Source organism: Dama dama, chromosome 22 (assembly GCF_033118175.1).
Source record: "Dama dama isolate Ldn47 chromosome 22, ASM3311817v1, whole genome shotgun sequence".
Taxonomy (NCBI): domain Eukaryota; kingdom Metazoa; phylum Chordata; class Mammalia; order Artiodactyla; family Cervidae; genus Dama; species Dama dama.
Window position 1 is genome coordinate 43805210 of NC_083702.1, and position 25791 is coordinate 43831000.

Below are 25791 nucleotides of genomic sequence, written 5' to 3' on the forward strand. Positions count from 1 at the left end.
CTGCTTGAACCCCTCCAATGACAGGGAGCTCACTACCTTGGGAAGCAGTTCTGAAAACATAACACCCACCCAGGTACCAATCTGACATCTCCCCTCTATTGGGCCAGGCTAAGGGCAAACTGCAAAAAAAAAAAAAAAAACTGAAGAAGATGCTCCCTGAAACTGCACGACCCTGAAGCTGAGTGCATCCTGAAATTTGGACCCTAGGCACTTGATCTTAGTCCTGGTCCTACCTGTATACTGCTACTCTCTAGAGTAAAACAGACATTGTTTCAGACAGGGAAGAGAGGAGAGTTTGATTCTGTGAGGAAGGAAAGTGTAAGCAATGATGAGGAAAGAAGAAGGGGCAGGTGCTTTTCTTTTCTTTTTTAATTTGTTTATTTATTTGGCTGTGCCAGGTCTTACTGATACTACACCAAGTGGGATCTAGTTCCTTGACCAGGGTTGGAACCCAGGCCCCCTGCACTGGGAGCGCAGAGTCTTAGCCACTGGACCACCAGGGAAGTCCCCAAATGCTTTTCTGAGTCCAGCATAGCCAGGAGACAAGAGTCACAGCAGATAAGGTGGGAAGCTCTGGTTCCAACTGGGTGTGGCTGGGAATCTGGTTCTAAAGATATCCACCCTTTGTGCTGTAGGAATGGAAGATAAGATTTCTGAGTTTTGTGTTTGGCTCGGAAACAAGAGTGTAGTTAGATGGGCATTCCCAGGTATACGGATCCTCGTCCCATGAAGCATGTCCATCCTTGTGGGTCAGTGGTTTGGGTGGCATTTAACCACTTTGGACTGGATCTCTGCCATGAAATTGAATGTACTTAAGCAGATGAAAATGAACCAAAGGGGGCTGGGGGAAATTGGTGGTCAAAAATTTAAGGCAGATTCTGCAAAAAAGGAAAGGCCATTGACGTCTTCTCACTCCTTGGAGGCATCTAGACAATATGTTGGTGACTTCCTGAGATGCTGGCAGGAACGAGGGTCCCTCAGTGGACAGTGCCTGTGGGACACCTCCTGGGAGCCAGGCCCCATGATCTTTGCACATGGAGTAGTGGAAGAGATGCTAGCCCTGTAAAGATTTTTATTTCCTAGCACTTCCTTGGTGGCACAATGTCAAGTACTCAGCACATTATCTTATTCGTATTTGCAACAACATAAGGAGAAGATAGAAGCTTAGAGAAGGGGAAGTGACTAACCCAAGGCGGCACAACTAATGAATCTTAGAGCAGCAGTTTGTCTGGGGAGTAGGAAGCATATACGGAGGGAGAATTGCATCTGGCCCCGTCTCATCCCTAATGGCTGCCTGGGCTAAACAGCCTGCACCCCTGCACAGGGCTTTGCAATTTACCAAGGGAGTTTATTAGCTCTCAATTTCATCTCATTTCATCTATTCAATCACACCCTCAGGGAAACAGGACTGGCCCATTTCCCCATACTACAGATAAATAAATCTCAACTGACTTCATGCCCACACAGGTCTCTCCATCGTCACTGTCCCCACCCTGTCTGAGCCACCCCATCTCTCACCTGTTGCAATGGTCCAGGCAAGAGATGCTGGTGGCTTGGACTGGGTTCATGGCTTCCAGGCTTGTCTCTCCAGTCCACGCCCCGTGCAGCCACCAGGACTATCACCCTAAATCACAAGTCCGGTCACATCAACCACCTGCTTAAAAAATCCTCAGTTGCTCTCCACCGCTCCTAAGTTTATACTTCTAATGGCTTATTAGGTCCTGAATAATCTAACCACAGCTACTATCTCTCCAGACTGGTTGCATACACACATGTTTATATCCAGCCCAACCATCTGTCCTTCAGACAGACCAAAGCTCTTGGTGGCAGGATCCCATCTTCTTTCTTCGGTTAACCCTTGCTCTTCCCCCCAGCACCTCCCTGCCCTTCCATTCAACTGACAATTTCTACTTATCCCTCGTGGCTCATCTGAGATGGAGCTTCTTCCAGGAAGCCTTCCTGACAACTCACCACTACTCAGACGAAACGATGCACCCTCCACCCACCCTCCAGCATCCCATGCTCTGCAGTAATAGTAACAGGGGTTCACTAGAACCCCACTGTTGCTGTTCAGTCACTCAGTGGTGTCTGACTTTTTACGACCCCACGGACTGCAGCACACCAGGCTTCCCTGCCCTTCACCATCTCCTAGAGTTTGCTCAAACTCATGTCCATTGAGTCAATGATGCCATCCAATCATCTCCTCTTCTGTCGCCCCCTTCTCCTCCTGCCCTCAATCTTTCTCAGCATCAGAGTCTTTTCCAATGAATCATCTCTTCGCATAACATAGCCAAAGTATTGGAGTTTCAACTTCAGCATCAGTCCTTCCAGTGAATATTCAGGGTTGATTTCCTTTAGTATTGACTGGTTTGATCTCCTTGCAGTCCAAGGGATTCTCAAGAGTCTTCTCCAGCACCACAGTTTGAAAGTATCCGTTCTCTGGCCTCACTGCCTGGGGTCAAATCCCAGGTATTTGGCTCACACTGTGAATCCTTCAGTGCATGTCTTCATCTCTCGGTTCCTCTATTTCCACACCTTTAAAGTGGAGAAAATAATAGAGGGATTTTTTTTTTTTTTTTTTTTTTTTTAGGATTGAATGTACAGTGTTTAACCCAGTACCTCACTCCTGACTTTCTCCAAGGGGCCAACCATGACCATCCTGCCCTTGTTGTTGTTTTCACCCTGGGTCAGATACATTGACTCTGTCTCAGTGCCTCCTAGACACTGTTCTGAGGGTTTAGGGAGTCCTGCTATATTGATCAGAGAAGGCAATGGCACCCCACTCTAGTACTCTTGCCTGGAAAATCCCATGGACAGAGGAGCCCGGTAGGCTGCGGTCCATGGGGTCGCTAAGAGTCAGACACGACTGAGCGACTTCACTTTCACTTTTTACTTTCATGCATTGGAGAGGGAAATGGCAACCCACTCCAGTATTCTTGCCTGGAGAATTCTAGGGATGGGGGAGCCTGGTAGGCTGCTGTCTCTGGGGTTGCACAGAGTTGGACACGACTGAAGTGACTTAGCAGCAGCAGCTATATTGATCCCCTCTCTACCACGGTGCCCAGCTCAATCACTGTAGTTAATGGGCATTCAGTAGAAATGAAAACTGGCTGAAGTACTGAATGAATCCTGAAGTAAATGACTTGCCCAAGATCACATGGTTAAGACATGGCAAAAAGACGGCGCAAGCACCAGCTGTCTCACTAAGCAGCCCAGCCATCTTTCCACAGCACCGCCAGGCTCTCAAGATGAATGTAGAGCTGTTGGCACATGACAGTATTTATTCATTGTCTGCCCACTCCTGGGGTTGACAGAGCCATTTGATCAGTCCTGTTCCAGAGGGTCTATGCCTATCAGGCTCCCTTCCTCCCTAGGCCTGCCTCCACCTGGGAGCATCCTGACACGGAAAGTAATCACTACTCTCCCCGACTAGTCCGGGAGCTTCTTGAGAGCAGGGACTGTGTGATCCATCTGCACCCCCAGCATGGGCCCCAGACAGTAGCGCCTGACACTTACTGACAACCTACTGTGTGCCAGGCACTGTGACAAACCCTCTCAATGTAGCGTTTTATGCAATCCTCACAGCCCCAATGAGATAGGTCTACTGTCTCCCCGTATTACAGATGAAAAGACTGAGGTTCAGAGGGGTTTTGTGGTACAACTGGGATATGAACCCAGGTTGCCCACCTCCAGACTCTGAGACTAACCGCTGACCCTCCCTGCCTCTCTAGCAGCAGGAGCTGAACTAAGAATTGTTTTTGAGGATGGTTTCATGGCTTATGACAACACTCAAACCTACAAGCATGCTTGATAGAGTACATTTTAGGTTGACTCGTTACCTCTGTGGAGGGTCCTTAACATCACTGGGCAAGGCTTTCAATCACATGGTGGTACTTGAGGGTATGAGGTTTTCCTGTCCCTGGGAGCCTGCTCCAGCATCAACACTATGGAGTGAGGGGGACAGAGATACAAGGTTATGATGAAGGGGCCTTGGAGTTCAGAACCTAGATCCTCCCAAGTTCTCACTCTTGGTCAGGTCCACATAACCCACCAGCCAGTAAGAGTACCCCTGCCTGGGACACACAGCCCCCAGGGTAGGGCCCTGGCCACCACCTGGGGGCCTGTCCACAGTCTCTAAGCACTGACAGTCCTGGTTCACTTATCTCCACCAGGATCCATCCACTCCTCCTGTGTGAGGTCAAACCCACTCTCTTGCACCTTCTTCCTGGTTCCCTTGTCTAAGGCTGAATTGCACCCTGGTTCTCAGCAATACCCCACCCATGTCTTCCCTTAGTCATGGCCACAGCCGGCGCTGAACCGGAGCAAAGTTTATCCTGACCAAAGGGGTTGTGAATAAGACTGAGACAATTTCTAATTCATCCTTTTGCTCAATTATTCTGCAGAGACTTAGAACCTGCTCTATGCAAGCACTAAGTATTCTTTCAGTTCAGTTGCTCAGTTGTGTCCAATTCTTTGTGACCCCACGGACTGCAGCATGCCAGGTCCCTTCACCACCTCCCAGAACCTGTTCAAACTCATGTCCATCGAGTCAGTGATACCATCCAACCGTCTCATCCTCTGTCGTCCCCATCTCATCCTCTGTCATCCCCTTCTCCTCCTGCCTTCAATCTTTCCCAGCATCAGGGTTCTTTAAAAAGTATCTTATTTTAAATACATATAAAAGACTATTTTAACCTGCATGATTACACTGATTACAATTAGGTTTGGCAACAAGGGTTGTTTTTTAGCTCAAAAAGATAGCTTACTTCTCTCTCATCACCCAACTCTGGAGATATGACATCTGGGAGATAAAACTCTCCATTGATGGCATGGCCCAGATGACTTTGATTCTTCTATCATGCAGCTCTCCATACTCAAGGTTGTGTCATGGTCCATGATGGCAACTGGAGCTCTCTATACCATGTGCCCAGAGGAAAGGGCACATGCCATCCCCTGAAGGATGTCGCTCCCTCCACGTCCCCTTCCATCCCATTGATCAGAGTTTGGTCACCTGGTCACCTCTAGCTTCAAGAGCAGCTGGGAACTAAAGTCTATATTCTAGGAAGCCACCTGTCCAGCAAAATATGGGAAGATGGAGAAGACAGGACGTTAGAAAGTAGCCTCTGCCATAGAGGGGTACAGAGAACGCGATAAAATGAAGGCCTGTGAACTGACCACCAAGTGAAGAAACGGAGCATCCCAGTACCCTGAAGCTGACCTGTCCCCTCCCTTCCCCCTTCTCCCTCATCTCTGGTCAACACCCTCTTGAATTCTGTGTTTATCACTACTTGCTTGACTTTACAGTTTCACCACAACCACGTATTTCCTTTTTCTTTCCTTTATTATTATTTATGGCCATGCTGGGTCTTTGCTGCTGTACTCAGGCTTTCTCTGCTTGCAGCGAGCGCGGGCTCCTCTTCTTCGTGGGGCTCAGGCTTCTTAACTGGAGTAGCTCCTCTTGCTGTGGCGCACAGGCTCTAGGCACTCAGGCTTCAGCAGTTGCAGTTCAGGGGCTCTAGAGCGCTGGCTCAATACCTGTGATGCCTGGATTCAGTTGCCATGCGGCATGTGGGATTTTCCTGGAGCGGGGACTGAACCCACGTTCTAAACAATCTATTGTCCAGTTGTACAGATTTAACTTTGTGTAAATGGAATCATACCACATATATCTATCCATGGCTTGATTTGTATGTTCAGTATTTTTTTAAATGTTTGTTGAAATATAGTTGACTTACAATGTTGTGCTCATTTCAGGTATACAACAAAGTGATTCAGTTGTGTATACATACTCTTTTTTACATTCTCTTCCATTACAGGTTATTCTAAGATATTGCATACAGTTCCTTATGCTACATAGTAGGTCCTTGTTGGTAATCCATTTTCTATACAGTAGTGTGTATATTTTAATCCCAAACTCCTGATTTACCCTGCCCCCGCCCCGGTAACCATCAGTTTGTGTTCTATGCCGTGAGTCTATTTTTGTGTGTTTTCTGTATAGTACAGTGCGTGTGGAATTCACCTGTGTGGACAAGTGTAGCTGTAATCTACTCCCATTCACTGCTGAGTCATATCTCATTATATTAATATGCTCCAAGTTATTATCATTCTTCTGATGAGAAAAATGTGAGTTGTTCCCAGGGTTGTATTGTTTCAAGCACCGCTGTTAGGAACATTCTCGTACACACCTCCTCAGGTATACAGGCAAAGGTTTCCCAGGGCGAATTTCTAAAGGAAATTGCTGGGGTTTGGGGTGTGCACATATTTTGAGGCTGTCAAATAGGCTTTTTAGATATTGATTTATTTATTTGGCTGTGCCAGGTCTTAGCTGTAGCATATGGGATCGATCTGTGATCTCCATTGTTTCAGATGGAATCTAGTTCCCCGACCAGGGGTCAAACCCAGGCACCCTGCATTGGGAAGCATGGCCTCTTACCCACTGGACCACCGGGGAAGTCCCTCAAATAGGCTCTAATAAGAGAGCTACAAAAGATCCTAGTGCCCCAGGGATTCTAATAGTTGGCATAATGTTCATCTGTTCAGGAGAATGGAAATGTATAGAATACTCTCTGCCCACATAGACCTACACACACAGATTCATTTGTTTATTTGTCCATTTGTTCAATAAACACTTGTCGTGTAGCTATTATCATTAATTGTAAGACACACCATCAATGTAATAATGATTTTTCGGGGGAAGAGAGACACACAGCAGTAAATGAACCCATCAATTGTAAGACACATCCCAATTTCACTGAAATGTACATGGAAGCTCTTATAATCAAGGAAATTCTGCCCTTGAGGAACTTACAGATTTGAAGCCATTTTCTCCCTGAACAATGATACCAGAGCCCAAAATATGATCAAAGCAGATACAAAGTACTCAAAACCAACCCAAAATGCAGTCCACCAGGGACCCTGAATCACAACACTGCCTTTGAGCTTGCAAGAAATACCAAGTCTCAGGGTCCACTCCAGACCCACTGAGTCAGCAACTGGTTTAACATGATTCCCTAGTGATTCCTACGCCCATTAAAACCTAGACGCGCTTCAGAGGGGCACAGAGGAGAGAAAGAGTCTTTCCAACTAAGGGCAATCAAGAAAGGCTTCTTGAAAGAGGCGTCATTTGAAGAAGAAAGAGAAGGAAGGATGACATTCGTTGAGTGCTGCTCTGAGTTAGGAACTGCACAAAGGGCTTTCTCATTGAGTCCTCAGAATCACCCCCACAGGGCAGGGATTTCCTTTTTACGGAGAAGGAAATAGGCACAGAGTGGTCACATGACTTGCTGAGGGCGGCACAGCTGATAGCTAGCAGAGCGGGGCTCTAAGGCTGGGACCCTCTGAGTCTGGGGTCCAGTCTCTTCCCCACACCACACTGGAAGAACTAAAGAAGCAGCTGACAAGAGTCAGGACAGGATAGTCTCTGCTGGCTCAGATGGTAAAGAATCCACCTGCAATGCAAGAGACCCAGGTTCCATTCCTGGGTCTGGAAAAGCCCCTGGAGAAGGGAAAGGCAACCCACTTCAGTATTCTTGCCTGGAGAATCCCATGGACAGGATTTTGGCGGGTTGCAGTCCCTGAGATCGCAAAGAGTTGGACACGACTGAGCAACTGACCCTATCACTTTTTCTTCCTCCCAGAGATGTGTGCAAAAGTGCTCAGTGCTGCACCCAGAGCTTCCGGAAGGTGAGTGCTCAGGGCACACCTGAGGACAGACAGGAGAGCAGGCAGGCAGGACCATCTTCTTACTACACTCTAACCCCACCCAAAGCCTGCACAAGACCTAGCGCGCAGCAGCCATTGGAAACAATTCAATGAATGAATGAATGAATGAATGGGGAGAGAGTTTTGTTTTAAACCTTCCAGCAGCTGCCAGTGCCAGCACTGCTTGGGGGCCAAGGTTTCCAGAGAAGTACGAGCCAGGACTCGCCCACCTGCCCCGGGGTCTCGTTAATCCCTGCCATCAGGGAGGGCCCTGCCAGCAAAGCAAAAAGCCAGGAGCAGAAAAGGTTTAAAACACAGTGCCGGCAGCTCCCACCAAACCCTTCATTTGCTTCACTTAAAAAATTACTTCGCCGACTTCCTACCCGTGCGTCAGCCGGCTCCCTCCGTGCGGCCTCCAGGTTCTGAGCTGCTCTTTCAGCCTCTCCTGAATATGTGGAAAAATAAAACAGCGCTTGTTCAACCCTTAATGACCAGGTTTATGAAGAGGTTATTGTATCTCAAAGAAATGAGACAGCAGTTGGTGTTGTGAGATATTAATGTGCTTTTTACAAAGCTGATGAAACCTCCTTTTAAACTACTTAATACCTGCAAGCTGAAATTCTCAGACTGAAGCGGGGAATTCCTGGAGGCAGAGCTGCGGCAGCCTAAGACTCAGTCCTTAGGCTTCCTCCCTAAGGAAGGGAGGCCTTCCCTCCAAGGCTTGGCTTGAGGTCTGTGGGCTCTGGGGTTGGCGCAACATCGCTGGCCCTTCTGGAGTGGGGGTTCAGTAGAAATCTCACAGTTGTTGGTCCCCTTGGCAGAAAAATCCTTTATAGTTCATGGTGGGAGTGTGTGCGCACTAAGTTGCCTCAGTTGTGTCCTACTCTTTGCGACCCCGTGGACTGTAGCCCACCTGGTTTCTCTGTCCATGGGATTCTCCAAGCAAGAATACTGGAGTGGTTTGCCCTGCCCTCCTCCTGGGGATCTTCCCAAGCCAGGGATCGCACTCGAGTCTCTCATGTCTCCTGCATTGGCAAGCGGGTTCTTTACGACTAGGGCCACCTGGGAAGCCCTCATGGTGGAAGAATCTCCCCCATCTCCTCATCTTCCAGAAGCTCAAAGCTAGTGCTTGTGGGGGGAGTAGGCACGGAGATGCCCCCTCTTCATTTCAGCCTGGACCACAAGCCCAGAAGGATCAGATCCCTGCCTACTCCCCAGCCATCTCCTGCCCTCACCCTCACCCATCCAACCTTCTTGTTAGGATCAATCTTTCTGTAAATCACCACTCCCATGAAGATGTCATGTCTTTGCACTGGCCGACCCCTCATATGAGACTGCCCTGCATCCAGGGGTTTGCTGGTAAATGTTTACCAGCTGGCTCTCTGTGCAGGGATACAGGATCTTGATTTGGAGTGTTTGCCAATGTCTGTGGTGCGAATATTTGCACCGTGGCTGATTTCAAGCTCCTCGTGTGAGTTATGAAGAGACACTAGCCAGCCCCAGCACAGCGCTGCCTCCAGGTTTCCCTCTTACCCCCAACTCTGCCCTGGAGGACCGGCCTGGCGCCCTGAGACACTCTGCCCCCTCCTGTGTGCCCAGCACTTCCCTGACCTTGCTCTTCCCTGACTTGCCTCTTCCTAGAATCCCTTCTCACCCTCCACTGCGTCCTCAGATGCCCCAACACACACACACACATCCCTACCTTCCTGCTTCACCTGGCTGACTCCTCCACCTTCTGAGTCAGGAAGCCTGTGTCAGCACTCACGCGCTCACACGCCTGAATCTGCAGCCCTCTTTGTGTTCTTAAACACACCCTGCTTTGTCAGAACACACGTCCTGCTGCCGCACAGCACCTCTTCTCTGTCTCCCATAGATGGAAAGCTCTGTGGGGACAGAAAGTCGATTTTTTCCCTCTGTGTCCTCAGCAGATCACACAGAACATGGCATGCAGTCTGTGCAACATACGCGTTAGCTGAACAACTATGTTCCCACAAGGCTTTATGTTCTTATTGTTGTTGTTTAGTCACTAAGTCATGTCCAGCTCTTTTGTGACTCCAGAGACTGTGGCCCACCAGGCTCCTCTGTCAATGGAATTTTCCAGGCAAGAATACTTAGGTTGCCATTTCCCCCTCCAGGGGATCTTCCCCACTCGGGGATCAAACTCATGTCCTCTGCACTGGCAGACGGGTTCTTTACCACTGAGCCACCAGGGAAGCCCAGAAGGCCCTGTTGCTATCGTTCAGTCACTCAGGATGTCTGACTCTTTGTGACCTCATGGACTCCAGCACACCAGAATTCCTTGTGCTTCACTATCTACTGGAGTTTGCTCAAACTCATGTCCATTGAACCAGTGTTGCCATCCAGCCATCTTCTCCTCTGTCATCCCCTTCTCCTTCTGCCTTCAATCTTTCCCTTCAATCTGGGTCTTTTCCAATGAGTCTGCTCTTCCCATCAGGTGGCCAAAGTTTTGGAGTTTCAGCATCAGTTCTTCCAATGAATATTCAGGATTAATTTCCTTCCAGATTGACTGATTTGCTCTCCTTGCTGTCCAAGGGACTCGCAAGAGTCTTCTCCAACCCCATAGTTCAAAAGCATCAATTCTTTGGCGCTCAGCTTTCTTTATGGTCCAACTCTCACACCCGTACATGACTACCGGAAAAACCATAGCTTTGACTAGAGTGACCTTTGTCAGCAAAGTGATGTCTCTGCTTTCTAATATGCTATCTAGGTTTATCATAGCTTTTCTTCCAAGGAGCAAGTGCCTTTTAATTTCATGGTTGCAGTCACCATCTGCAGTCATTTTGGAGCCCAAGAAAATAAAGTCTCTCACTGTTTCCATTGTTTTCCCATCTATTTGTCATGAAGTGATGGGACCAGATGCCTTATATCTCTCTAATATAGGATGTGAGATATTACATTCTAGTAAATTCTGTGCTATCTATTTTTTTCCCTCAAAACTATGCGTCCCTGAAAGGCAAGGATCAGGTCACGTTTCCCTCCACCACTCCAGAGCCAGGCATTTAGTCGTCCCTTAATCTCTATCCTGGAGAGAGGAAAGACGAACAGAGATGGTGAGAGACACCAGATATTTGAGTGCTTGGATCTATCTGTGCCTGAAGCTGAATCAATCCCTGAACTTGATGGCCACCAACCAGAAAGAAATACAGCAGAGCTCAAGGCTGGCATCCGGAAAACAAGATGATACCCCTCTTCACTGTTAGTAGTAATGTCTGCAGACATAGATGTTCTACCAAACTTAAATTCTACCAATAGCAATGCGGTACCACCAGGGTACTGCTTCATGAGCCTAAGCACCACCTTAATCAGACTGAGTCCTAGGCCATAGAGCCCCCAGTGCTCCTGGAGACCCCTTATGCTCCAACCGATGCTCACAGCCTCATCATCACCATCAACCTCAGAGACCACTGGGATCAATCCCACCACAGCCTGGGTCCCAGTTTACCTCAGTCATTCCTCACCACTAATCTTCTGTCCCTCAATTCAGTTCAGTTCAGTCACTCAGTCGTGTCCGACTCTTTGTAACCCCATGGACTGTAGCACACCAGGCCTCCCTGTCCATCACCCACTCCTGGAGCTTGCTCAAACTCATGTCCATTGAGTCGGTGATGCCATCCAACCATCTCATCCTCTGTAATCCCCTTCTCTTCCTACCTTCAGTCTTTCCCAGCGTCAGGGTCTTTTCCAGTGAGTTAGTTCTTTGCATCAGATGACCAAAGTATTGGAGTTTCAGCTTCAGCATCAGTCCTTCCAATGAATATTCAGGACTTATTTCTTTTAGGATTGACTGGTTGGATCTCCTTGAAGTCCAAAGATCACTCAAGAGTCTTCTCCAACACCACAGTTCAAAAGCATCAATTCTTCAGAGCTCAGCTTTCTTAATAGTCTAACTCTCACATCCATACACGACTACTGGAGAAACCACAGCTTTGACTAGATGGAACTTTGTTGGCAAAGTAATGTCTCTGCTTTTTAATATGATATCTAGGTTGTTCATAGCTTTTCGTCCAAGGAGCAAGCATCTCTTAATTTCATGGCTGCAGCCACCACCTGCAGTGATTTTGGAGCCCAAGAAAATAAGGTCTCTCACTGTTTCCATTGTTTCCCCATCTATTTGCCGTGAAGTGATGGGACCAGATGCCATGATCTTAGTTTTCTGTCCCTCAGAGGTTAGTAGAAAACTCTGTATCACTGAGACAGAATGACTCTTACTCTAACAGAGAAGGGTGAGAAGCATCTGGTGTGGTTCCCTGTGTCAAATCTCCATCCAGACAGAGCCATCATTTAGCTTGTAAAAGACTCATCATCAAAAGATCACACCAATAATTTCTAAAAACCAACCATTGATTTGGGGCCTATTAGAATAATTGGATGAATCATTTGCACGTCAATGTTTAACTTGGTAAGCAGTTTTATAATATGTATTTGATGTATATAGGAAATAAAAGTGAACATTTAGTTTTGTCTTTATATAGAAGTTATTTGGTTTTATCTCTTGTATATTATAAGCTAGTATTATATTATCTTGTATATGATAGTTGGTGAAAAAGTAATTGCAGTTTTAGACTGTGAATTTTAAATCATTTTAACTAGGCTCAAGCACATCTTCATTAATCAAAATAGGAACCATTAAAATCAGCACATTTTTGCCAATGAGAAATAAGTTTGTTTATTCCTGTAGCATAAAAGTCCATTCCTCAGGATTCGACCACCTCCTGGAAAGTAGTTTCTGCCTCCTGCTAGTTATGGAAGCATTTTCACTTCAAAAAGCTGAAATGCTTGAAGAAGTGGTAGTCGGTTTGTGAGAGGTGAGGTGAATATAGAGAAAGAAGCAAAACTTGTAGCCGAGTTCATTCCACTTTTGAAGGCTTGGTTATGTGATGTGTAATCAGGCATTGTGCGACGAATTGGGCTCTTCCTATTGATCAATGACAGCTGTAGATGTTGAAGCTTTCAGTGCATCTTATGGATTTGCTGAGCATACTTCTCAGATGTAATCATGTCGTCAGGATTCAGAAAACTGTAGTAGATGACACAGCGAGCAAACCACCAAACAGTGACCGTGACCTTTTTTTTGGTACAAGTTTGGCTTTAGGAAGTACTTTGGAGCTTCTTCTCCATCCAACCACTGAGTTGGTTGTCACCGGTCATCATATAAAATCCACTTTTCATCACACATCACAATCCAAAAGAGAAATGGTGTGTTATTGTTGCATAGAATAAAAGAAGATGATTTTTTTGATTTACAATCAGCTCATGAGGCACCCACCTTCCCAATTTGTTTCACATGCTGAACAACCATAGAATGGTCAGTGTTGAGCTCTCCAGAAACTTCTCTTATAGTTGTAAGAGGATCAGCTTTGATGATGCTCTCATTTGGTCATTGTCAACTTCCAATGGCCGGCCACTGCACTCATCTTCAAGGCTCTCATCTCCCCTGCAAAACCTCTTTATTACCACTGCACTGTACATTTGTTATCAGTTCCTGAGCCTAATGGGTTGTTGATTTTGCGAGTTGTCTCCACTGCTTTACAACCCAATTTGAACTTAAATAAGAAAATCACTCAAATTTTCTTTTTGTCTAACATAACTTCCCTGGTCTAAAATAAATATAAAATAAACAGCAAGTAATAAGTCATTAGCAAAAAAAAAAAAACCATAAAGCAAGAAATGTGCATTAAAATGATATAGGCATGTGTGTGTGCTAAGTCACACACAGTCATGTCCAACTCTTTGTGACGCTATGGACTGTAGCCCGCCAGGCTCCTCTGTCCATGGGATTATCTAGGCAAGAATACTGGAGTGGGTTGCCATTTCCTTCTCCAAGCGATCTTCCCAACAGGGATCGAATCCACATCTCTTAAGTCTTCTGCACCGACAGGCAGGTTTTTTACCACTAGCGCCACAAGTGAAACAACAAAGTTCAACAAACTGCAGTTACTTTCGTACCAACCTAAATAATATGTCTGAGCTTCGCTAAATACTTTGAATGGCTTCCCAACCTCCACCTGACCTGAGCCACCCAGTTCATGGTCTTATCCTTCACCCTGAAGTTACCAACAACCATGCCCCCTCCACAATCTCAACCTCTCTGACTCCCACGCCCCACCCTTCCAGCTTACTCCCAAGAGCATCCCCCCACCCCCTCACCCCCACCAACAATCCCTTGACCCTCACCTTATGCTTCCAATGCATTGATCCCACCACCTTTTCACTGCTCCCTTTATCAGCTTACAGTCTGATCCATCTTCATAATCTACTCCCTTTCCCCCTCCCCTTCTTGCATTCATCTCACACACCCTCATCCTGGTTAAAGGCAACCCTCCAGCTGGACTGCCCCCATACCAAGTGGAGAAAATTTTCACTTCCTTCCTCCCTTTCCTCACTCTCAGTTGACAATTCTGTTTCCCATTTCACTCAGAAAATAGAAGCAACCAGAAGAGAAGTGTCACAAGCTTCCACCATGCCCACCCGTCCCCTGCACCCGCATCCACACTGCCCCCTCCCCACAGTGCCGTGGATGCACCATCATCCACGTGAGGCCAGCCTTGCACTCGTGTCCCAGGCCTCCTCCCCCTCACAGTGCTCCTGTATTGTCCCCCCGCTCCCCAGGTTATCAAGTGTTCCCTCTCTGCTAGAGCATTCCCACCGGCATCACTCATGCCTTGACACCTCCCCTGACCACAGAGCGGCCAGAGTAGCAGTAGATCCCACACTAGCACAGTGCGGGAGGGCACAGAGAAGTTGAGGGAGGGACAACAAAGGATACAGTGGGGGCACAGGTGGCTAGACCAGCATGTGCAAAGGCCCCATGGTAGGAGTGAGCGTGGCGGGAAGGACAGCTGAGACTGCACGTGTGCTGAGACGGAGGTGAGACCAGACAGGGGCCAGGCCCTGTTAAAGACGCTGAGATTTTCCCTAAGAACATCGAGAAGCTGTTGAGCACTTCAAACTGAAGGTGGCTTGAACAGATTTGCATTTTCAAAGCCTCACTATGATTATTCTGTAAAGATGGATAAGAGTGAGTACAAAATGGCCAGTGGGGAGGCTACCACAGTCATCTAGGGAAGCAAGAAGGGTGGCCTGGCAGTGGGTATTGCTCTTGTTGAGAAAAAAAAAATCGATGGATTTGAAAGATTCTGAGAGCCAATACAGACGGGATGTCGTGATGGATGGAGCCTGCAGGGAAGAGGCAGCAATGTTGGCAATGATGGCTGGGCTCAGGCTTGCATGAGGCAGCAACAGAGAGGCCTTGGCTGACCTAGTTGTTGCATCCAGAAGACTAGGCTTGAGGGATAGATCATGAGTTCTGGTTTGGACCTGCTGAGTGTACGATGCTTTTAAAACATCCACCAAGAGACATCAAATAGGCAGTTGGATCCCCAGGTCTGGACCTCACAGGAGAGGTCTGGGCTGCTGATCCTTTGACACAGCCTCTCTACAAGCATCTCTGGAGTCCTTCTCCTGTGCAGGGCACTGTGCTGGGACCCAGTGGTCCAAAGATGATGGAGGCAGGGGCTGGGGCCAGGCTGGGTGGGGAGCAGCTGCACTAGTGGTCCACAAGCCTGAAGGGTGGGGCCCTTAGAAGACAGATGTGGGGGCACCACCTGTGGTTGGGGGTTGAGCACAGTCCCCAGTTTGTCAGGAGCCGCGGGGCACTTCAGTACCGTTCTCAGCACCTCACCTCCTGCACAGATTCCTTGTAAAGATGCCTGGCACCAAGTTGGTGCTGACGAAATATTTGTTAGACTGCATTGAGAGAAAAGCAAAGTGCTTTGCAAAGTGGTTTTCAAATACACTGATTTGTAATTTTACCAATGTGGAGGTAAATGTTATCTGCTTAGAAGCAGGAATGAAGACTCTTCTCAGGAGAAAAGAGTCTGTGACTGGATGGGGGATAAGCCAGGAGAGGGAGGGGAAGCCTCTGGTTAATGCACCAAGATGCTGACAGCAGGGCAGGCACGTGTTCAGGACCACAGAGGAGGGACAGACAGCAAGGTATGCGATGGGAAGGGTGCTGAGCAAGACAAGACATGGTCCAGCACACAGAGAAAAGACACCTGCCCCATGGGAGCATTCTGAGAGAAACTCTGTCTACCTAGAGTCCCCGTGTGCTCTGGGGAATGGCTCTTCTCGCAGAAGTTGGGAAAGGAAGTGAATTTGGCAGTGATACAGTTAAGGGGAGGTGGGGGTTGTAGGGTAAGGATCAACCATCTTCTCTGTTATATGTAGTACAGAACTACCTATGTGTGCATGCTAAGTTGCATCAGTCATGTCCGACTCTGCGATCCTATGGACTGTAGCCTGCCACGCTCCTCTGTCTATGGGATGCTCTAGGCAAGAATGTTGGAGTGGGTTGTCATGCCCTCCTCTAGGGGATCTTCCTGACTCAGGGATCGAACCCATGTCTCCTTTGTCTCCTGCCTTAGCAGGCGGGTTCTTTACCACTAGCGCCACCTAGGATCCCCAGTGTTACCTATACATATTATAATAACTAGAAACACAGTTATGTTGTAAGCGTACCTGTACCGCCCACAATGTGGGAGACCTGGGTTCGATTCCTGGGTTGGGAAACCCCCTGGAGGAGGCATGGCAACCCACTCCAGTGTTCTTGCCTGGAGAATCCCTGTGGACAGAGGGGCCTGGTGGGCTGCAGTCCATGGGGTCGCAAAGAGTCGGACACAACTGAGCAACTGAGCACATCCTGTATATCCAGTTGTATGATATATACAGCTGTGTATATGTGTAATAATGACTTAATATTCTTAATACCTATAGTACATAATAAAACCTACTCTATGGGCTACAAGGCTCAGGATCCTACAAGAAAAGAAATTGTTCACACAAACTGAGGACTGTATTAATTAGGCGGCATTAGCGTCTGTCACAGGAAAATCCTGAATGTCAGGGGCTAAATGTAGTCATAGTCCATTTCTCTCTCACTCAATACCCCCAGCACATTTACTAATGTGCCAGGCACTGCTCTGAGCACTTTAAACGTGTTAGCTCATGTTATCCCCACAACAATCGACAAAGTAAGGATCTCTACGATCTCTGCTTTCTGATGAGAAAGCTGAGGCATTTCTGTGAAACTGAATGAAACCCAGGCAGGCCAGCTGCAGGACCTGCCTCTCACCCAGTGTTGCATAGTTTCGAGTGTCCAGTCATTCAGAGAAAGTCATCCATCCATCCATGTTGAAAGGCAACATCCATCGTGCCTGTGCTGGAGCTCAGGATACAATGGTGAATGAAACAGACAAAAGTCTCTGTTGTCATGAAGCAGCCACGCTTGTAAATTCTGTTCTCCACATGAGTGTTTATGAAGATCGCATTCAGTAGTTTACTCATTCATTTAGGGATCACTGCTGAGGATCTGCTGGACACTGGGCTAAGGGTTCTCATCTGAGCTGGCTCTCACCTTCTCAGCAATCACCAACGAAAGTTTTAGAACTAAAAGGTCTTTGTTTGAGCCCAGATTCCATTATTTCCTGGCCATGAGCACTTATTCAGTCATTTGAATTGGCACAGACAGATAAGGGAGGGTTGTAGGGTAAGGATCAACCATCTTCTCTGTAATATGTAGTATAGGATTAGCTATATAATAGCTAGCAATACCTAAAATAGTTCTGTAAGCACACTTGTACCCAGTCTCCCCGAGCCTCAGTTTCTTCATCTATAAAATGGAGACGCTATTATTCTTCTCACAGGTTAAGTCATAGTCCACAAGTCTGGCCAGTGACCCAGGCCTGGGTGGGGTGTTCAACCCTAGGAGCATTGCAGAACTTTCGTGGGCTCCATATACTGAATTCCATGCAACTGCAGATGGGAAAATGCTTTGCAAACTCATCTAACCGGGCTGTGGGAATGTTTGTCAGCCTCGGTCTGGGGTCTGCCCTCTTTGGAAAGCGATCAACTTTCTCGCATATAAAACACGAGGTGACTCCCAGCCGAGCTGGGGCACAAAGGCAGGCGCGCTGGTATTCACCAGTCTCCTCTGTGGCAGTCCCCAGCCCAGATTCAAACCTCCACCGCCCGCCAAGCCTCAGCTAATCCTCAGAAGCCTCGATGCAGAGATGGAAGGCTGGGTTTTGAAGTCTTAAGCCTTAGATCCTCTCTGCAGCACCGCGGGTGTGTGTGTTTTGATTCACTGGGCAGATGTCCAAACAGACAAAGCGATACCTTCCTTGCGGGGGAGGGGGGAGGTGAGAGAGAGGACTGAGCCAGCTTCAGAAGAACGAGAAGTCAGGAAGAGGCCAGTGGGCGCTGAGTCCCTGGAGATTTGGATGTCTTACGAGCACTTTCTTCCCTTGTTTTCCAGGGAACTTCAAAGGTCTCTGCAAGCAAATCGATCACTTCCCAGAGGATGCAGATTACGAAGCTGACACAGCAGAATATTTCCTCCGTGAGTGGATGCAATTTTTTTTATCTCTCTCCTGGTGATGGGTCCTGCCCTTCCATCCTTTAAGAGCCAAAGGCCAGAACTATCTAGAGGTCTCTGTCACTGCAGAGGAGAGGAAAAAGCTGAGCCTTCTGTCTTCCCCCCTTTCCATGGCCAAACCTTCATGTGTGCTATTTCCCTCTACCTGCAACGCCCTTCCTCCCCTCTTTGTTGGCAAGTTCCTACACATTTTCCAAGTTTCCAGTGAAACAACACCTCCTCCAAGAAGTCCTCTATGCCCCTGAAGCGGTTCCCAGAGCCTAGCATCTTTATCACGCTGTTGGGTCCATGTCTGTTTGAGCAACCAGCTCCCTCACAGTGTTGCCAATTCCACTAGAACTCTGATACAACTCTACCTATCTCATTCATCGTTATATTCCCAGGCCAGTGCCCCGCACATAGAAAGTACTCCGTAGATATTTCTTGAACAATCCAATGAGGAGACTCAGCAGGCAGTGCCAGACTGAAACTTCTACTGAAACAATGAGATTACTTTTTTCTTTCCCCACAGTCAAGTCAAAGTTAAATCCTGATGTAATAGCTGTGATCTTAAATCCACCTGAGACATAGTATCAAGAGAAAGCATTTTGAGACCCAAAGAAAATCTCTCAAGAAGCAGCAAAAACTAACAAGGTAAAGTGTTCCAGGAGAAAAGGATTTCCAGGAGAGGCTGAGGGTCCTTAAAGCATGGGACTGCAAAGTCGCCCCAGCAGAAGTGGCTGAAAGCTCTGTACGAAGCTCTTCCGAAAGCAGTTTGCTCTCCTCCCAGGACCACCCTCCCTGCCCACGCCCCCACCCTCTTCTGCTCCCAAGTGCCCTTCCCCAGCCAAAGCCTCCCTCCCATCCCTCACAGCAGTGGTTAGTATTGGATCATTTCTATGAAAAATGTAGGAAGCATTTTATTATATGGATCACCCCTGTCACTTTCAATAATTACTCCTCGCGTCAAACCCAACTCTCAGGTCAGTCTGAAATCTGGGTTTCATTTCAAAGCCTGTGGAACAAGAAGCCAGCCAGGCGGCAAGAAAAAGGAAGGGGACATCAGGTCACTCGTAGGTTTCTTTTTAAAGGAGAAGGGGGAATATCCTACAAGGCTCATCCTTTCCCTTTATGAATTCCTGCACGACGCTGCTCTCAGATGGAATTCCTAAAGGATCGTTTGTTCGTCCTCTGCATTACAAGGTCTGAAAGTGGAAGTGTCAGTTGCTCAGTCTTACCTGACTCTTTGCGACCCCATCAACCACTCCATCAACCATAGCCCAGCAGGCTCCTGTGTTCACGGGATTCTCCAGGCAAGAATACTGGAGTGGGTTGCCATGCCCTCCTCCAGGGGATCTTCCCAACCCGGGGATTGAATCCGGGTCTCTCTCATTTCAGGCAGATTCTTTACCATCTGAGCCACCAGGGAAGCCCCTATTACCAGGTCTAAGGCTCTCAAAGGACTCTGACGAGGGCATAAAAACAAATTGAGCACCTTCTGTATGTCAGAGTCTGGACTGAGTGCTGGAGACTTCCAGAGGAATGAATGAGACACCGCTCATGGTTGCAGGCAGAGCGCAGCCTAGTGGGAGGACCCTCAGAGAAACAGCAGGACTTGGGAGGCAGGGGCCTGCAGAGATGCACCGGAGAGAGAAGATGGAAGGGGGAGCCACGTAGGGGTCTGTGCGCAAAGCCACACTGGCTGAGCCCAGCAAGGGGCAATGCTTTCTCAGCCGGACGCCCAGGACCCTTGTCTCATTCATTGCTATACCCGGAACAGTTCCTGGAAAATAGAAGGTGCCCAATACACGCTATTTTTAAAAGAAAGACAGGATTCTTCAGCAGCTATTCCTACCTACTCTATACCTTCATTTCCCGAATTTTAAAGAAAGAATTGTTTAGTGTTTGGTTCATTTTGGTGTTTCTGGGCAGAAGACTTGAATGCAAATTAGCAGCGCAGGTTTCTGAGAGTCTGACTTGAGTTAACTTAATCCAGCAATATATTTTTAGCATCTGTAACAGACATTGGCAAACCTTTTCTGAAAAGAGATATTCCCGGCTTTGTGGGCCATAAAGTCTCTGTCCCAACTACTCAGCCTTGACCTTGTAGCACTAAAGCAAACACGGAAGCACCTGAGCATGGCTGTGTTTGCTCCAGTGAAACTTAAGCTCACTTGCAAAAATAGGCAACAGACCTCATCTGGCAGTTTGTTGACCTCTGATCTGTAATATGCTAGTCTGGGGTTAGACAACAAACGTCATTTTTTAAAGCTGGAAGATGTGAGTTCCCATCATTCTCTGCCAACCTCTAACCTGATTGGCTAGAAAAACTAGAAGACAGAGGTCATTCTTCTAGGAAGATTGCCTGCCCTAGTGTGGTGGGCGGAGCTGGTGCCCAGGAAGGTGGGCGGAGCTTCTCCTGAAGATGGGCCTTTGGTCCAGGGAGATGGGCGGGGCTGCACTCGGGTGGGTGGGGTCTGAGTCAACTTACCCCGGCGCCCCCGCCCGCCCCCGTCCCGTTCTGGTCTGTTAAACCTTCAGCTCACCTGCCACGTGGGTTGACAGGCCCAAGAACCTAACCTAGATGCCTCAAGCAGGGAAAGAAAGTGATCCGGGGTGCTGAGGAAGCCTGGCGCCTAACCCAGACTGGAGTCCATCATTCCAGAAGTGTTCCCTACAGAAGGTGGCACCAATGCAGAGACTAGGACTCTGGAAGCGTTCATCCATTCATTCATTCACTCGCTCAGGAGATACTATCACTATGTATAGGGCACTGTTGATGGTATGGGGACTCAAGGGTGGACAAAATAAAGAAAGTCAGCGCCTTCATGAAAGTTACACCCTGATGGAGGAAACAAGCAAAAAACAAGGAGCCTGTTACGATCAATCATCCAGACAAGAGATGATAACAGCTTGAAGGCAGGTGCTGGCAGTGAAGGAGGTGGGGAGGGGTCAGAGCCTGAAAATACTCCCAAGGGTCTGCATATAGGCTCTTCTGAAAGGTTGCATGTGGATTTCCAGGGACAGGAAAGGATAAAGGATGACTCCAAGGTTTGTGCCCATGGGGGGAGCAGGTTGGGATGGGGAAGGCTGGATGATCAGTATCGGCCACAATAAGTTAAAGAGGCCCACAGACTCCCTGGGGAGATGACCTGGAGTCTGAGACTCACAAGGTGGGACCTGGCCTGAGACAGGAGTCTGAGAGAGGTCAGAATGGGGACAATATTTAGCACGATGAGACTTGATGACAGCACCAAGAGAGTGGTGCAGAGAGAGAAGAGGTGCAGGATCTGAGCCCCAGGACCCCAAGGCTCGAAGGCCAGGCAGAGGAGGAGCCCCAGGGAAGGAGCTGAGGACGGGTGGCCAGTGAGGTGGCCTGGGTAACCCCTGCCATCCTTGATCCACCAGTTGGATGGAGGATCTGGAGCAGAGAGGGAGAAGGATGCCAGGAGAGCATGACTGGCCAGGGGCACAGAGCTCATCTCCTGGGCTGGCAGAGAAAGTGGGACTCACTTTGGTTTGCTCTCAAGCCAGCAAACCAAGCTTTAGGCAAGTTCAACGCCTCTTGGAGGACAGGGCAGAAGGAAAGCACCAAATTAATATCTGATGGGACAAATGAATGAGTGAATGAATGAATGCTCTTAATGTCCAGTCTCCGTGGGTATCCAAAGGGTTCCCCAGCTTCTTCACAGCCACAGAGTCCAGGGAGGGACAGCCTTAGCTGGTCCCAGTCATCACCCCGAGTCTGGACTTCTGGGCCCCACGAAGGTGCAGCTAATTCAGGCCTTGCCCACCTATCACCAACTTACCCACAAAGTCATGGTGACCAGTCTGTTTTTTCCAAGCACCTCTGTGGGGCTGTCAGCTGGGTCTGCTGTGTGGCACCTCCTTAGCCCTCTCTCTTCTTCTTTTTTAAAAAAATATATATATTTTATTGAAGTCTAGTTGACTAACAATGTTTCAGGTGCACAAAAAAGTGATTCAGTTATACATATACACATATATTATTTTTGAAATTATTTTCCATTATAGGTTATTAGAGTACTATACAGTAAACCTTCTTTGTTTGTTGCATATCTATTTTTTAATTAGAAATCTAGCATTCTATTCAGACATAAGTCAAACAAGCGGAATCAAAATGTCATACATTTTTTAGTTAGGCAAAAATTCATAAGTTTTCTAAAATGTATATATTATATTATATTTAAATATATATATATATACAAAAGTTTTTCTACTATGCTTGATAAAGGCTTAAGAAAGGACATCAAAAAGAAAAAAAAGAAGAGATGGAGAAATTGGAAAACACAAACCAAATGAAATGGAAGCACTGAATATGAAATAGAAAAAGTGAAACACACTAGATAAAAGTAAAAGACCATCATACAGTCCAGTTGTCCTTAAAACATTAGCCTCTCTCTTCCTGCCAAAGCTCCTTACCTCAAGCTGGTAAAGAAGAGGTGGTGGTGACCAGGGTGTGACTTCCTATGACTCTTAGTGTGTGTTGGTGTGTCTGCATGTCCGCCTTGTGCCAAGGGCATGAGTGTGTGCTGTGTGCTGTGTCTTCTGATGCCTGCGTGTCTGTGCATCTGAGTGTCCCTCAGAATATAAGTGCCTGTGTGTATGCGTGTGTCTGCTCGTGTGCACGTGGGTCTCTTCATGGTGTGTGTGTGAATGTGTGTGTGAGTATATGTGTGTGTGAATGTGTGTGAATGTGTGTGTGTGAGTGTGTGTGAATGTGTGTGTGTCTGTGTGTGTGTGCGAGTGTATGTGTGAATGTGTGTGTGTCTGTGTGTGTGCGAGTGTGTGTGAGTGCGTGTGTGTGAATGTGTGTGTGCGCAAGTGTGTGTGTGTGTGCGCGCGCGCGTGTGTGTGAGTGCGTGTGTGTGTGTGTCTGTGTGTGTGTGCATGTGTGTGAGTGCGAGTGTGTGTGTGAGTGTGTGTGTGAATGTGTGTGTGAATGTGTGTGTGTGTGTGCATGTGTTGTGTGTGTGTCTGTGAGTGTGTGTGCGAGTGTGTGTGTGTGTGAATGTGTGTGCGTGTGTTGTGTATGAGTGTGTGTGTGAGTGTGTGTGTGTGCGCACGTGCATTGTGTACAGGAGATGGGAGGTGGCCACACAAGGAGGCCGAGGGTGTGAGCAGTGGATGGGAATCCATAGGACTTGGGGGCCTCTGAGATGAGACCACGAGAAGGTTCTGAGCAGAAAGGACTGAGGTCCAGGCTAAGGCACTGCTCCGCTTCTCCTCGAGAGCTGACTCAGGGGTCTCAGCAGGAACAGGGAGACCAGTAAGAGATGACAGCCGGGACCCAGGCTGGAAACACATGGGGCTCGGATCAGGGAGGAGGTGTGGGAGGTGGATAAGAAGGGGGACTAGTTCTGGAGCCAGCAGGAATTACTGGCATCCTGCATTGGGGTGGAGGGGGGAGGCGAGAGGGAGAAGACTCAGGCGACGTCTAGGTGTCCCGTCTGGGAGACAGTGGACAGTGCAGCCCTTCTCTGCGGCCAGGGATGTGGAGGAGGCTGGGTCGCAGGGAGGTGACCTCTCTGTTACAGAGTCTTCTTTCCCACTGGATGGTGAAACAGCTTGAGGACACTGAAGGGAGGAGCTGCAAATAGAGTTTGCTCCCACCCACACCCCACCCACCCCGCCCACTGCAGGGCCTGTCCTCAGTCAGGCCCGGGAGAGAGCTGCTGAATGAAAATACGGGAACCACCCTCCCTAGAGCTGCCTAGCACATTCCTCCTCTTCCCAGAATGAGGCTGGAGGGGCTCCAGCTGAGCCAAAGCCACCCTTCCCAGCCTCAGAAAAGCCTGTGCTCTCCCCTGTTCCCCCTTCTCCATCCCTCCTGCCAGTCTCACCAGGCCCTGAGGACTGGGGAGCTGGGGAGGGGGCACACAGTTGTGGGGATACCAGGTGTCAAGGCCTGAGCTTGGGACTTGGAATGAAAGGGCCTGAATTTAAGATGAGCTCTGCTCTGTGACCTTGGTCCAGACACTCACCTTCTCTGAACCTCAACGTATACCAGTCCCAGGTGGGAGTGAGGGGCAATTCTGAGGGTTAGGGCGATGCTTTGTTTGGGCTCCCCAGCTACCCCAGGGGAATGCTGAGGGAAGTCCACTGTCCCTCCTTGCCCCCTACAGCTTTGAAGTTCAGGGACACAGCCTTCCATCTCCAGAAATGCTGAACGTAGACATGCCATGAGGGTCACCCAACCCCACCCTCCCATTCTACAGACAAGGGAGACACTGAGGCCCACAGAGGGACAGTGACCGGCCCCAGCCCAGTACCATTCCTGGGACGCCACCTGTGCGTGTTCGGTCACTCAGTCATGTCCGACTCTTGGTGGCCCCGTTGACTATAGCCTACCAGTCTCCTTTGTTCATGGGAGTCTCCACTTTCTTGTCTGTAAAATGGGACTGAAAATCAGAACTCTGTCTACCGTAAAGGGTGCCGCTAAGTCACTTCAGCTCTCAAGTGACTCTTTGCCACCCCATGGACTGTAGCAACCCGCCAGACTCCTCTGTCCATGGGATTCTCCAGGCAAGAATACTGGAGTGGGTTGCCATTTCCTCCTCCAGTGGATCTTCCCGACCCAGGGATCGAACCTGGGTCTCCTGCATTGCAGGCAGATTCTTTACCACTGAGCCACCTCGGAAGCCCTGGGATGCCACTTGCTTCCCTGGTTATCCAGGCCATATGTTCCTGTCCACTGCCTGGGAACTGCAGCTCTTTTCAGCAAAATTGTCATGAGGGACGTCCCCTCCAGAGGTCACTGCAGTGGGGTGACCACATCCTGCAGTCGGGAACACCTAAGTTAGAGCTCCTACTAACTCACATCCAGGCAGCCAGAGCAAATGCTTCATGATCAGCACCTCTGCCTTATGGCCTCTGCCCACAGGGATAGTTTCTGTTCCATACTGGTTCGTTTATTAAAGTGCCCAATGCCACCCTCACCACACTGACTCCACGACCTGCACTTTAATAAACATCAGTCCAGGTAACCCCAGGTCTGTGAGAAACAGCAATAATACGCTCTGCCATGCAAGAACTAACATTTCCTGGTGCTTGTGGGTACCAGCCATGGTTCTCGTGGCTTCAGACGCGTTGACTCATTGCCCCTTATTGTGGCCCCGGGAGCTGGGTGTGTCCTGCAGCAGAGGAGGCCACTGAGCCTCACGGGGTGGGGGCAACATGGGATGTGCTCAGGCCGTCTCTCCTGAGCCAATCACCAACCCCAGAGACCACAGAAAGTCAGAAAGCATCCAGCACCTGCACAGGTGGCCTTCCCAAAAGAAGCTTGCTGGGGCCTGAAATTCCTTTCCTATGTCAGATATAGCAAAGTTTCATGGAACACTTGGCCTGACACACCATACGTTATCCTCATTCATCTTACAACAACCCTAAGAAGTAGGTACTGTTGGTGTCTCTATTACACGGATGAGAAAAGTGAGACACAGGCCACACAGCCAGTGGGAGGCCAGGGGAGTGCAGGATGGGACCCCAAGCAGTCCACATCAGGAGCCCACGCTCCTCACCACCACTCTGAATGGCGGTGAATCCCTCCCTCCCCCTGCCTCTTCCCTCCTCTCCTCCTCTCTCCTGCCATTCTTTCTCACACACTCACCCTCTCACGCTCACTCTCACCTGCATTT

The 25791-nt window shown here is 48.5% G+C and overlaps 1 protein-coding gene across 1 annotated transcript in view; it reads left to right on the forward strand.

Annotated features, from left to right (window-relative positions):
* The window catches only part of CACNG2 (calcium voltage-gated channel auxiliary subunit gamma 2), a 116518-nt gene that overhangs the window by 80411 nt on the left and 10316 nt on the right, over positions 1-25791 (forward strand). Inside the window, exon 2 of the mRNA XM_061124154.1 lies at positions 18038-18121. Within this exon, the coding sequence (XP_060980137.1) occupies positions 18038-18121 (84 nt within the window). The remainder of the gene's footprint in view (positions 1-18037; positions 18122-25791) is intronic.